Source organism: Strongylocentrotus purpuratus, unplaced genomic scaffold (assembly GCF_000002235.5).
Source record: "Strongylocentrotus purpuratus isolate Spur 01 unplaced genomic scaffold, Spur_5.0 spur5_scaffold_10, whole genome shotgun sequence".
In the NCBI taxonomy this organism is placed as follows: domain Eukaryota; kingdom Metazoa; phylum Echinodermata; class Echinoidea; order Camarodonta; family Strongylocentrotidae; genus Strongylocentrotus; species Strongylocentrotus purpuratus.
The window spans coordinates 29,698,441-29,712,389 of NW_022145595.1; the positions used below are offsets into that span (position 1 = coordinate 29,698,441).

Genomic DNA, 13,949 nt, shown 5'->3' on the forward strand with positions numbered 1-13,949 from the left:
AAATGGAAAAGTTCGAAAAATACCGGGGTCGCAAAACTAACGAAATCTAGTTTTTCTTAGATTGTTATTACATTAATTTTTTATTATAAGTCAATTTTAACGTTTTTAAATCATATTGATTGAAACAATATTGTACTAGTAGCAGAAACTCTACTCTTTTAAAGTTATGTCTTCATTATATTAATTATATTCTAACTAATTAAAAAAACGCATGTAATACTTAGGATGTACACCCCTCGGTTTTTTCGTATTTTGAAAAGAGAAAAGTTTGTTGCCCTCTGTATAAAAACACATAAAGCGTGAAAGTTTGTTGATCCGGGCCTTGTGAATGAAAAGAAGAAATGGATTACAGGGGACGAGGAGGAGAGATAAGATTAAGAATCAAAGAAGCAAAGAGAAAGAGGTACGAGAGAGAGAGAGAGAGAGAGAGAGAGAGAGAGAGAGAGAGAGAGAGAGAAAGAGGGGCGTGAATTTACGTTCACGTGTAGTCTGTGGAAGGTGGGCGTGTCGTTCTGTCTGATATACCACAACAAAACAACAAATTCAGCTGAAAAACACGCCCACAAACATTGTAGCACAGAAATTGAATTGGTCTTTAGAAACGTGCTTTTGGACGAGTTAAAAAGGAATTTATTCCCCTTGATACTCGATATCAAAACAATTAGTATAACTTGAAAGACTTCTACTTTCTTTCTTTCTTTCTTAGAATGAATTGAATACAAAAATCTTACAGCTGTGCCTATAAACCTAATCGTCTGATGTAATGAAATTGTCAGCATTTTCAAAAATTGGTATTGTGCGATGATTCCCGAATTACCAAGGAATATAGCACTGCTGTTGAGAACTTATCATTTTGGCTATTATCACTTGTGAAATAAATGAATGCCATGAACATATCTAGGCCTATGGATGGAATTCGCTTTGCATACATTGTTTGTTGATGTCAGGCAAGCTCTTATATTCTGCATCTGCAGTAAAGCCTACGGCAGAATATTGTTTTAAAATTAGATTTCAAAATTGTATTTTTAAACCATATTCTGGCGTAGATTTTCCTTACGGACACCCGACTATGTTATTGTTGTGCCCCTTCAAATTTTGAGATCACCCATGATATTTCTAAATCTGATATTTTTTCTGCTTGTTTGCTAGCTTTCTTGCTTGTCAGGGATCGTGGGTAATTATGTCCCTCCTCCATTACAGAATCCTGGATACGCTTCTAAATGAACCATTAAAATGCTTTTGAAATCACTTCGATCTCAATTTCGAATTCAGATCACTGATTATGCACCGATGAATTTGAGTTTGACGAGAACTAACTGTTGACCTCTCCTTGTTGTAAATCATAAACTTGAATTTCAGCCAAATTTGTTGAGGATATGATTTCAGGACACAGAAAGGAATTCGTATCAAGAATGTATTTCTCTTTCTCTTCTGTTTAATTCACTTTCGTGGGTTTTTATCAAGGGCGTAGGATGATGGAGAAGGCAAGTGTACCCTTTTTTGAGTCCGTCTGTGTGTGTTTGCATTGATCGACCAACCCAGATTTAGACTCTATGCATACTATTTCCCTGTTTTACCTTAATATATCTCGATACCCCAGCAGTGGCGGATCCAGGGGGTGCCGAAACGGCCGCGGCCCCCCCTATTGGCGGCGCAAAAAAAAGGAAGAAAAAAAGAGGAAGAAAAGAAGAGAAAAAAAAAGGAGAAGAGGAGAAGAAAAAAAGGAGAAGAGAAAAGAAAGGAGAAGGGAAAAGAAAAAGGAAGAAAAGAGAAAAGAAAAGATAAAGAAGAAAGCCCAACTCCCCCCCCCCCCCCCCTCCCCCTCCCTCCCACTCCGGGGTCGGAGGGACCGAATATGTGTTCCCAAAATTTCCGATAAAGAGTTACTTTTCACGCAACAAAGTCCGGCCCATAATACACAAAATTCCGGCCCGTACTGACTTACATCGCAGATAGAGGGGTGCTTTCAAAAAGAGGGAACATACATGTGCGTACCCTATAGTAAGTGGGTGGGGGGGGGGATTCGGTGAGAAAGGGGGAAAGACAAGGAAATGGCGCTAAGTGACAGTAACGACGAATAAGGGAGAACTGTAATCGGGAGATTTGGGGTCATTCCAGAAGGTTTGGCAAACGTTATTGAATAGAGGGGGCCGGGCCGGCCGCATAAAATCTCGAGCCGCGGATTCAAAGTTAAACGTAAAAAACAGCCCCCTTGCGCTGCAAAGGTCATCACTCTTTAGTGAGAAATTTGAAAAGGGCACAATATTTTGGATGTCTTTTAAATAGAAGCTATATACTCAACAGTCAAATTTTAAATTAACGGTTGGGCCGCTTCATTACTCTTATTTTGCCCTTCATTTGGATTCAGCTCATACCAACTCGCTCGTGTTTGTATTTGAACTCATGTTGGTAGTAATCATGGACAGGGGCGGCAATCCTGGGCCCGATAGGGAGACACGTCCCCCAGGAAATTTAGAAATATAGCTAGAAAGAAATATAGCGGAATTTTCTAGAATGCATAATTTCAACATTGCAAAATCTTGCTTGGTTGCTACGCCCCGGCCCTCACCCGATAACACAAAACTATGATATGACGCTCCCGGCCGTGATTTATCCATGGTTAGTGTAATAGATCTTTTCTCCCTTTCATTTCTACTAACCTAATTGTGTGCTATCACAATCATGATTGTTTCATTTTCCCTTTAAAGTAGGCGCGTAGCCAGGGGCGGTAGGGGCAGGAAGAGGACATAGGACTAAAGAGGAGCAGACAAAGAAAAAATCGTCTTCTTTCTCTAATAATTTAATGTAATGTCAAAGCTTCCGCGCTTCGCTCGGGAGGGGGGCAACTGAAATCAGACAAGGAATGGTAAAAAGAATCGTCTTCTTTGTCTAATAATTTAATGAAACGTCAGAAGTTTACGCGCTACGCGCGGGCGGGGAAAAACTGAATTCAGCCAAGGATTTAGAGTCGAAAATGGAACAACGAATCATCTTCTTTCTCTAATAATTCAATGAAACGTCAAAGCTTCCGCGCGTCGCGCGGGAGGGGGAAAACTGAATTCAAACAAGGATTAAGAGACGAGAATGGTACAACGATTAGTCTTCTTCCTCTAATAATGTAATGAACCGTCAAAGCTTACGCGCTACGCACGGGCGGGGAAAAACTGAATTCAGACAAGGATTAAGAGTCGAGAATGGTACAAAGAATCGTCTCTTTTCCCCTTATAATTTAATGAAACGACAAAGCTTCCGTGCTTCGCGCGGGAGGGGGGGGGGGGACTCCATTCAGACAAGGATTAAGAGTTACGAATCGTCTTCTTTCTCTAATAATTTAATGAAACGTCAAAGCTTCCGCGCTTCGCGCGGGAGGGGGGGGGGGCACTCAATTCAGACAAGGATAAAGAGTCGAGGACGGTACAAAGAATCGTCATCTTCGTCATCTTTCTCTAATAATTTAATGAAACGTCAAAGCTTCCGCGGTTCGCGCGGAAGGGGGGAACTCAATTCAGAGAAGGATTAAGAGTCGAAAATGGAACAACGAATCATCTTTCTCTAATAATTTCATTAATCTATGAAGGGCCAAAGTTTCCGTGCTTCGCGCGGGAGGCGGGGGGGCTGAATTCAGTCAAGTAATAAGAGTCGAGAATGGTACAACACATCTTCTTCTTTCTCTAATAATTAATGAAACGTCAAAGCTTCCGCGCTTCGCGCGGGAGGAGGAAAACTGAATTCAAACAAGAATTAAGAGACGAGAATGGTACAACGATTCGTCTTCTTCCTCTTATAATTTAATAAACCGTCAAAGCTTAAGCGCTACGCGCGGGCGGGGAAAAACTGAATTCAGACAAGGATTAAGAGTTGAGAATGGTACAAAGAATCGTCTCCTTTCCCCTTATAATTTAATGAAACGACAAAGCTTCCGCGCTTCGCGCGGGAGGGGGGGGGGAAACTTAATTCAGACAAGGATTAAGAGTTACGAATCGTCTTCTTTCTCTAATAATTTAATGAAACGTCAAAGCTTCCGCGCTTCGCGCGGGAGGGGGGGGGGGGGGACTCAATTCAGACAAGGATAAAGAGTCGAGGACGGTACAAAGAATCGTCATCTTTCTCTAATAATTTAATGAAACGTCAAAGCTTCCGCGGTTCGCGCGGAAGGGGGGGGGGGGGGGAACTCAATTCAGAAAGGATTAAGAGTCGAAAATGGAACAACGAATCATCTTTCTCTAATAATTTCATTAATCTATGAAAGGCCAAAGTTTCCGTGCTTCGCGCGGGAGGCGGGGGGGGGGGGGCTGAATTCAGTCAAGTAATAAGAGTCGAGAATGGTACAACAAATCTTCTTCTTTCTCTAATAATTAATGAAACGTCAAAGCTTACGCGCTTCGCGGGGGGGGAACTGAATTCAAACAAGAATTAAGAGACGAGAATGGTACAACGATTCGTCTTCTTCCTCTAATAATTTAATAAACCGTCAAAGCTTACGCGCTACGCGCGGGCGGGGAAAAACTGAATTCAGACAAGGATAAAGAGTCGAGAATAGTACAAAGAATCGTCTCCTTTCCCTTATAATTTAATGAAATGCCAAAGCTTCCGCGCTTCGCGCGGGAGGGGGGGGGGGGGAAACTTAATTCAGAGAATCTTTAAGGGTCGAAAATGGAACAACGAATCATCGTTCTCTAATAACTTCATTAAACTATGAAAAGCCTAAGTTTCCGTGCTTCGCGCGGGAAGGGGGGGGGGGCTGAATTCAGTCAAGTAATAAGAGTCGAGAATGGCACAACAAATCTTCTTCTTTCTCTAATAATTAATGAAAGGCCAACACTTTGAAAAGCCAAAGCTTCCGCGCTTCGCGCGGGCGGGAGGAAACTGAATTCAGACAAGGATTAAGAGTTGAGAATGGTACAACAAATCGTCTTCCTTCTCTAGTAACAATTAATAAAAGGGTCATAGCTTCCGCGCTTCGCGCGTAATGGAGGGGGGGGGGGGGGGACAGCGAGCTGCCCGAATATGAGTTTTTGATATCTTTTCTCGTTTATTTTGGTGATAAATAACACTTTCACAAATTATTGTTGCTCGCTCGCTTCGCTCACTATTTCGAATTGTGAAACCAGAAAATTACTTTCCGGGCAAGAGGCTATAGCTCCCCCCCCCCGATGAAATGTCAAAAATTCTACCGGTATCGTACTTCTAATATTTATGACCTTGTCAGTATTGGTATGTTGAGTTGAAAAAATGGTCTGCGCAATTTTCAAATTTCCGGCCCCCCCTATTGGAAAATCCTGGATCCGCGCCTGCCCAGTATCTTTCCCTGCCTCTATTTCGCCAAGCAACAAAACCATCACCCGAAAAAGGCATAACACAATTTTAACGAATGCTGGCGCTCTTGCATTTCTTCACCAGACACTTATTGACCGTACAATTCTAACTTATAAGTCTCTCGGTTCAATTTCGAATGTTAGAGATAACCTGTTGCATTTCGGGACGGGGCGGGGGGGGGGGGGGGGGGGGGGGAGCGGGGAGAATCAATAAAGGTGTTTGAAGATATGTAATAAAGAATAAAAACAGCGACAGAAATTTCGAGAAAGAGAGACAGAGAGGAAGAGAAATACATACACACAGTGGCGTAATTTATTCTAAATTTTGATTTTATCGATAATTTGACAAAAAGTTATTCCTCGAGGGATGTGAGTTTTTACAGCTAACATCTAATTGTTAAAACTGTACTAATGAACACCTTGTCAACTATTTATGTTACTAGTGATCAAGTAGGCCACAATGTGCCTTGACTTATCTTTACCAACTACATGTATTATATTAAACACATCCTCATTGAATAATCTGAATACGAACTTTATGTCGACTACATATGCTAAGTCTATAGTAGTATAGTTTGAAGCTTTTAACATAAATACTTATCCAGGAGTTTGCAGCGTATTTCAATATAATATGCAATGGTTGAATATATATATATATATAAATAATGGTGCTCCTCATATTGATTTAGAATATGTCATACTCTGAGAAAAAAAATGTACATATTCAGTGTCTGTTATTTCAACCTTGAAACTTTTGCTATCAACACAATAGCCAACGCTATTTTCACAGCTATACATATACAGGCAAACCAAAAAGACAATATCGGCAGAACTGTTTGCTTACACATAGGCCTCTAGTATTTGCAAGCGGCCAAGCCCCAAGCTTGACTTTCAAATTTATTTGATAATTTTTGAGAAACACTGCCTGATACTTCATCAATCCAGAAGTTACTATTTACTGTTACACTATCATTATCATCATCACTATTAGTATATTGACTATCAATTTTGAGAGGGTATATAAGCAAAGAGCTTGAAAACTACTATCAATCCTCAACTCTGTTTTTAAGCAGAATAGAATTCACTCAACCAAGGACTCCAAATTTTGTCACGGAGTGGTCTTTTACGACTAAAGTGAGAATATTAGTTTCCGTTACACAATAATCAATAAGATTGTAAGTAGAGGATCAAGGAAACCTATACGCGATTATGCTGTTTTGAATTTTTTTTCTGAATTAAGTCTCAGGTACCAATTATGATGGAGAAACTCTTTAAATCTTTATGCATATCATATACTGATCCTATATTTAATGATTACTTTTAAAAAAAGAAAAATAGAGTGTGTTTTCACACAATTATCGATACTGATGTTTTACCTTGTTAAAAAGAATATGAATATGGTAAAGATAACGAGATTATATAGTCACTGTAATAGAGATATTTTCGAACTCTAAACGTTAATATTCAGTTTCGGTTCGCAGGTTTAATACTCAATATGAAATAAAATTGTGATTTTTCTTTACCATAATCTGTTGTAAGAGGTGCAGTCACATATTAATATAATCTTTGAAGAACATTGTCGAGCAAACTATCTCCTTATAATCTCACGTTCTTTCCCCTTTTCCTTCACCTTTCCCACGCTCTCATTTGTTCCCTTTTATGTTGCCATTCGACAGATGGAGCGGCACGTGCCCCCCCCCTCTCCCCGTACCCCTCCCAGTAGCTATGCCACTGCGTACACACATTAACGGCGAACAAAACAGAGACAGACAGAAATATTTTGAAACTAGACAGAGGGACAAAAAAGATAGAAAAAAGGAAGGAGGAAGAGAGAGAGAGAGAGAGAGCATAATATTGAATACAGGGAAACAGAGTGGGAGAGAAGAAGGTGAGGGGGGGGGGGGGGTACGTGTTGGGTGGGGAATTCCGGTTTCGTTGTCGCACGCAAACACGGAAGTACAATAGAAAAGGCCGATCTCTTTTGTGCATGGTATTGCTTCAATAGTTTTGAAAGACTCTATATTTATTCTGTCTACTGAAAAATAACACAACCATCGAATAGCCGTCTACATAACGGTGCAAACTAGCTCTATTTCGAAGCTACAGAAGTCGCTACACAGGTTCACAGTAATTAAAAACAAACTGTCTTGAAATAAGAAGCCACACGAATGGTTACGTATTAATCTGTTAGGTAAGAGTCAAAGTCTGTTTGTCTTTAGTCTGATCTGATATTACAGAGGCAGAGCCATGTCGCCTGTATTTAAATTGACCTGTGTATTAGTACATACTGGATATTGAGCTTTCTATACTACTAGTATGTGATTCGCCACTGAGTTGTTTCGTGTGTGAATATCATGTCTGTGCATGTCGTATATTGATATTAATTATGGCGGTTGCTTGGTTGTGAAATATGGAGAGAAATTGTAATTTTCTGACTAATTTTTTCGGATGAACTTCATAAGTTGTAGTATAATTTGGATATAATTTTACAACAGCATTTGCAAATAGGCAAGGGCAAAGGTGGAGGGGGGGGGGGAGTCTATAAGATCGATCTGTCGTCTGTTTCCTTCCTCAACCTTTCCTAGATCAAAATTTATGATATGAGACAACAAGCAATCAATTTAAGCGCAGAATGAAATGAAATGAAATGAAATGAAATAAAATGCCATTTCCTTCTTTTGAATTTGCATTCAATTCAAAATCCTTCTGACACATCGGTACAATGCATCTGACAATAGATCAGTACAGAAAATATTGCAAAGAATAAGAAGACGAATATCTGGGGGGGGGGGGGAGCTTGTGTTGGGAACGCCATGTTTTCATCCTCTAGATATCAAAAGCCGGTTAATGGTAGGACACTTGCTATTGCCACAATCATTGCTCCGCGATATTATGTCCTACTCTGTGACCGAATTCATAACTTCAACCGTATAGCCCAAAACTGAACCCAACTCTAAACATGACCATAAACCTAACCTAAAAGTAACCTAACTATTAAACCTAACTCTATCGTTTTTTACAAAATAAACCAGGAGCCAATAGCAGAGCACGCTACGGCACTAGTGTCCTTTGGCAGAATAAGACAATTTCTTCCTACCGGGTACCCATTTACTACACCTGGATGGAGAGTGGCAAAAGGGTAGCCGGTAGGAAGAAATTTCTAGAATGCTTAAGCGCCTTATCATGGTAGCTCGGCTAAAGCCCTGGTAATTGCAGGGTTCTCAGGGAGAACAGTATTAAACTGATGAGGCTACCCTGGGAAAATAAGATCACCAATCAAAAATATTATTATTATTATAATTGTTGTTATTGTTATTGTTGTTGTTATTGTCATTATTATCACGATAACAGGAACATTCCAAACAACTAGGATGGATCTTTATACCTTCCTGGACCCTTATGCCTTCTTCATCATGCTCATGACTGTCCTCGTCCTCTATACCCAATGGTTCGAGTACCCCATCTCAAACGTCAAACCTCTCCCAGGCCCACGGACGTGGTCCATTCTGGGGAACCTACCCCAACTCATTGCAGCCAGGTTCGACATCAATGACTTCCACGAGAGGCTGAGGAAGATGTACGGAGCGGTGGTCGGGTATCGGATCTACCATCATAACGTGGTGGTCATCAACGACTTGAAGCTTGTTCGAGAAGTCGCCAATCATCCCGATTTCTGCGGACGAATGAGATCCAAGTTACATGCGAACCTGTCCAAAGAGCCGAATGTTGGTGAGAATAAGTAAATCAATTTGTCGGTCCCTGAATAGTGCTAAGATTGTCTAAACAATCATCATTATTAGAATATCATATCCCATTTACAGATTCAGATCACTATAAATGAATAAATGGCGTGACCATTAGAATGAATTCGACAACCCTTCAGTGTCATTGCGATGCTCTGATAAACTTAATTCCTGTAAAATTATGTCACTACTTTAAAGACACCTTTATTTTTTTAGAAAATACAAGTGGTTCATTTGAATGCAGTCATTTTTTTTTTGCTGTAAGTGTTGGGTCAGTGGAGTCGGTGTCTCATCATGTGATATATGTGGTATATTGGTCAAAGCTCTTAACTATCAGTCGTCCAGTCCTGCATGGGTTCGAGCTCGTCTTCGTGATTTAGAGTTGCATCCTATTACTAGGTTTTATACTACATTTTGTCTCTCTCGACCAATGGTATCTGGAAACATTGGGTAATAACTGATGAGGCTATCTTTAGTAAAGAAGACAATGTATCTATAATAATAATAATTATATGTTATATGGATGCCCACATTTCATTCTAATTCTGCTCTTTCCAGGTATCTTAACTTCCTACGGACACACATGGAAGGAACATCACGATGTCCTCTCAGGTTTTGTGACAGCACTGTCCAAGAGCAAACAACTGGAAGACATCTGTACCATAGAGGCCACCAAATTTATCAAGGTTCTGACCGACCAAACTGACAAAGACCTCATCATCCATCATTACTCTGTCCAGACTCTTGCCGTCATCTTCTGTCAGGTGATCTTCGGAAAGGTTCTCGATGTCAATGATGACATCGTGAAGGAGGTCGTTGACATCGTTATGGAGAGACAGAGAGAATCGGCCTCTGCGACAAGGCGTCTGCTGCCGTCCTACGTAAATAACTTGACGGGCAGTGGCGCCAAAAGGAGACATCAACTCAATGTCCAATTTGTTGCTCTGGTCAAGACATTGGTCGGTGACCACACCAAACAGACCGAGATTTTAATACCCTGCTTTGTTAGGAGGTATTGGGACGAAAGGCATGAGAAATTACAAAGTATGGTACGTATATGCCAAGTCTGTTATAATCTTAAATATATTGAATTATAAGTAAATGATTGGCTTTTATAATGTTATCATAATATAGTTAAGCGACAATTGAATAACTGAAATCTCGAAGTGTTTTTTTCATCTATAATGAGAAAATGTTTTTCAAAAAGACAGAATGCACTTTTAATCAGCCAAAGGTGACTTCTAGTAAATTCGTAATATATATATATATTTAGACTTGGTCGCAATTGGTCTACATTTTGCACAAAAATAAAAAAATCAATTGTAGGCATTTTATGTAACTTTATAATCTTTCATAGAGATTCTATCAAGTCTTTTCTCTATTATTAGCAGTGTGTTAAATTTCCAATGATTCATGAATTTATGTTAAGTATGATTTCAGGAGGGTGCACAACTCGAGTATTTGACCACTTCACCATACTATACTTTATTATTTGGACATTGGTTACCAGGAAGACGGTTCGATGACATCCCTAACCAGTGACAACCTTCTCTGGGCATGCATAGACCTCGTGACTGTCTGCGTTGATGAAGCATCCCTCCTTCTTACCCAATCCCTCCTCCTGCTCGCTTCACACCCAGAAGTTCAGTCCAAGTTGAAGGAAGACATCTGTCCTAAAGCAAGGGAACAAGACGACCAGGAACCTTCGGCTTACCTTGCAGCAGTTCAGCTCGAGACGCAACGCCTCGCACCTGACAATCCTTGGTCAACGTCGTTGATGGCGCTGTCCGATGTCAAACTCGCTGACTTCGAGATTCTTCAGGACGCTGTAGTCGTGGCAAATTGGAGATACCTCAGGCAGGGTGATGACCAGGATTGGGACGAACCGACTCAGTTCCAACCTGGAAGATTTCTGGGCGAGGACGGATCTCTGGTTGAACATCCACAGATGATCTCATTTCCAGCAGGTATGTCAAAATGGTTTACGGGGTCAATGTGACTACCAAACTTTGTATAAAATTGTTTGTGACTGTTACAGAAATATGAGGAACAGGTTTGATACTTAATTTTGTCAACTCTTTCGTTTTCCCCTCCCTCTCTCGCCCCTGGCCTTATTCGCATCCTTTCTCTTTTATATTTCCCCTTTTCTTCTTCATGATATAATCCATAGTATCCTTGTCTTTTTCCGTCTCGTTCTCCGATTCTATTTTCGTATTCGTTGTCTCACTTTCTCAAGCATTTTTCTTTTAATTTCTCTGTTCCTCAGGTAAACGAGCATGTCCAGCTGATGCGATGTCGTCATCAGCCTCTTCCATGCTGATCAGACACATTTGTCAACGGTTCAAACTGAGTTTGCCAGCTCAAACGACACACCCCTGTGATAAGAATGGACTCATCCAGCGAAGTTCGCTATTCAAAACAAAACTTCGAATAGTACCACATTAATGTTCTCAGTTGTAGTATATAACTAGTCGGGAGTGCTTTTAAAATTCACAAGTATGAGAAGTTATTTAACATGTATATTATTGTAGCTTGCCTTATGTCGATGAAAAGAGACAAATTACAAGGAGTTACGGGAAGTGAAAAAAAGGGAAAAGTAAGTGTAGGAAAGTAAAACTTCTTTCATCTTTCATTATCATTACTATAATAGTAAAAGCAGCAGAAGTGAAAACAAAAGAAGAAGAAGAAGAAGAAGAAGAAGAAGAAGAAGAAGAAGAAGAAGAGGAAGAGGAAGAAGAAGAAGAAGAGGAGCAGGAGAAGAAGAAGAAGAAGAAGTAGTATAGGAATAAGAATAGGAATAGGAAGAAGATAATAACGATGTAGAAGGAGAAGAGAAAGGAGGAGGAGGAGGAGAGGAAGAAGGAGGAGGAGGAGGAGAAGAACAAGTTGTAGTAGTAGAAGCAGTAGCAGTAGTAGGCTAGTAACAGCTGCAATGGTTGAAATATAAGTAAAATAGAAGATAAAAAAGGGGGAAACAAAGAGGGAAATTAAACTCAGAAAAGAAAAGAAGCGAGAATCCTAAAAAAAAAAAATCTCACAAGTTCATAATTTTTATATTCCATGAGTTTATGTGTATTTTCCTTTGTGTCTCAGTTATTTTGTATTTTTTCGTTGTTAATTTATGTAGTTACTGGATGATGTTAAACATTACCAAAGCTTTGGGTTAAATAGATAATTAGACAACTATAATTTAAATGGATCGTTTAACAATGATAAATCTGAGATACACGGTCCTACATGTTACCAGTGTCTGTAATATGGTGTAATATTGAAGCCCTAAAAAAAAATCGCGCTTCAAAATGATCAAGAAGTGCCTCAAAAAAGTTAAAATCTTTGAGTGACCGGTTTTACCATACTCGTTTTCCCCAATAGGCTGTAGTGTTATGAAAACCGTTCGGTGAACGGTTTTCAAAATTTGTAATTCCAATCATTAATACCTTGATAATCAGACAGGCGATCGGCTTGTAAAAGTCATGGAGTTCCTGACTGACCTAAAGGTTTATAATTATCATTGCAGCATGAGCTAAATCAAGGACTATTTATAAAGGATCTAAGACAAAGTTACCGGATCCCTTTAACGTATAACAGTTGGAGAATGAATAATCTGAAATAAATACCATACTTCGGAAGCCTTATATCAGCCGAGGGAGTGTTTCTTGGTTTGTTTTATCTTTTCCTGTTTGTCTATGCTGTTTTGTTGGTTGACCACTTTTGACACAAGTCGGGCCCCTGCCTTTAAAGGTAAAGACCAGTTCTGGTCATGCGATTGCATTGTGAAAGAAACGTTGTGGAATCGATCATAAACGGTTGATCATCTAGCATCTAGCATCTGCAAGGTTCTGGAATCATCAAAATGATAAGAAATTTGGCCCATTCTTCGTAAAGTTACAAGCACTATACACAGAAAGATGTATATGGGACTACCCTATATCTCTCACAGACCATGAGAGAAACAAATTTACCAAATATATGAATTAGTAGGCGGTTTCCCGGCAAATTTTTTATCATCATGTATTAGTCAAAACATATTCTTTTACATGATTGGTAATGAGAGCTTCCATTTCATTTTTTGAAATTGGGGCGTTTCCAATACTGACCTTTAATTCATTACAGTTGTGATTGTGATGAACTACCACGCGTCATCAAATGAATTCCAACAAAACAAATTTAGAAGACTTGCCGACTGATAATCAAAGCCTGGTTGCGGACCATGAATGTCAATTTTTCATCCGCAAGACGCAACTAGGGATCGAACCTTGATCAGTCGAGAGTGAGACCATATAGCTAACCACAGGGCCACCATACATTTCCCATACAATGTTCACCATACATTTCCCATACAATGGCAACCACTTTTGGTTTTAAAAGTTGCTTAGTTGAATTTGTTATGTCAGAAAACATATTATTAGACACTAAAATCATTAGAATCGGACGTTGTTAACCGTGTTGGTAAATTTGACCACCAGTCAAAAGTGTGTTGACCTTTCGACGTTTTTTTACCATAGCGCCCTCATTTAAGGTCGGAGGTACATGTATAGCAAACTATACATTTTTTTAATCCTCATGACCAGACGAGTAGTTTGATATGCATATCGACACGATTGGAATATATTTGAATTTCTACCCTGTATGACCTTTGTTGACCCCTCACGAAAATGCCTGGGATTTTCAAGGGGGCAGCCCAAGTCAAAATTGTTCGATATTCATCAGGGAACACAAAAACACTTTCAAACCTTTGTTCCCCGAGATTGGTCACGGGACCTACAGGCTGGTCTCCTACTAAAATACGAACAAGACGGAATAATTATAATCCAGGCAATATGAAGAACAAACGAAACTTAAGAAAGACATAAAAATCCACGATACGAATAATGAAAGCTAAAAACAATTC

At 39.7% G+C, this 13,949-nt stretch overlaps 1 protein-coding gene across 1 annotated transcript; it reads left to right on the plus strand.

Annotated features, from left to right (window-relative positions):
* The first annotated feature begins 7,313 nt into the window (after window positions 1–7,313).
* Window positions 7,314–11,734, plus strand: LOC589925 (cytochrome P450 2D1). The gene is made up of 5 exons (XM_789553.5): window positions 7,314–7,506; window positions 8,667–9,044; window positions 9,617–10,107; window positions 10,569–11,025; window positions 11,325–11,734. The coding sequence occupies exons 2-5, from the start codon at window positions 8,687–8,689 to the stop codon at window positions 11,501–11,503; spliced, it is 1,485 nt and encodes a 494-aa protein (XP_794646.2). The 5' UTR covers window positions 7,314–7,506; window positions 8,667–8,686; the 3' UTR covers window positions 11,504–11,734.
* The last annotated feature ends 2,215 nt before the right edge of the window (window positions 11,735–13,949 follow it).

What these genes read in the sequence shown, in the direction of transcription:
- LOC589925 (XM_789553.5), top strand. Translation starts at nt 8,687, where the DNA reads ATGGATCTTTATACCTTCCTGGACCCTTATGCCTTCTTCATCATGCTC. An exon ending in GTCCAAAGAGCCGAATGTTG is followed by an intron (nt 9,045 to 9,616) that starts GTGAGAATAAGT and finishes TGCTCTTTCCAG; the next exon opens with GTATCTTAACTTCCTACGGA. An exon ending in ATGAGAAATTACAAAGTATG is followed by an intron (nt 10,108 to 10,568) that starts GTACGTATATGC and finishes ATTGGTTACCAG; the next exon opens with GAAGACGGTTCGATGACATC.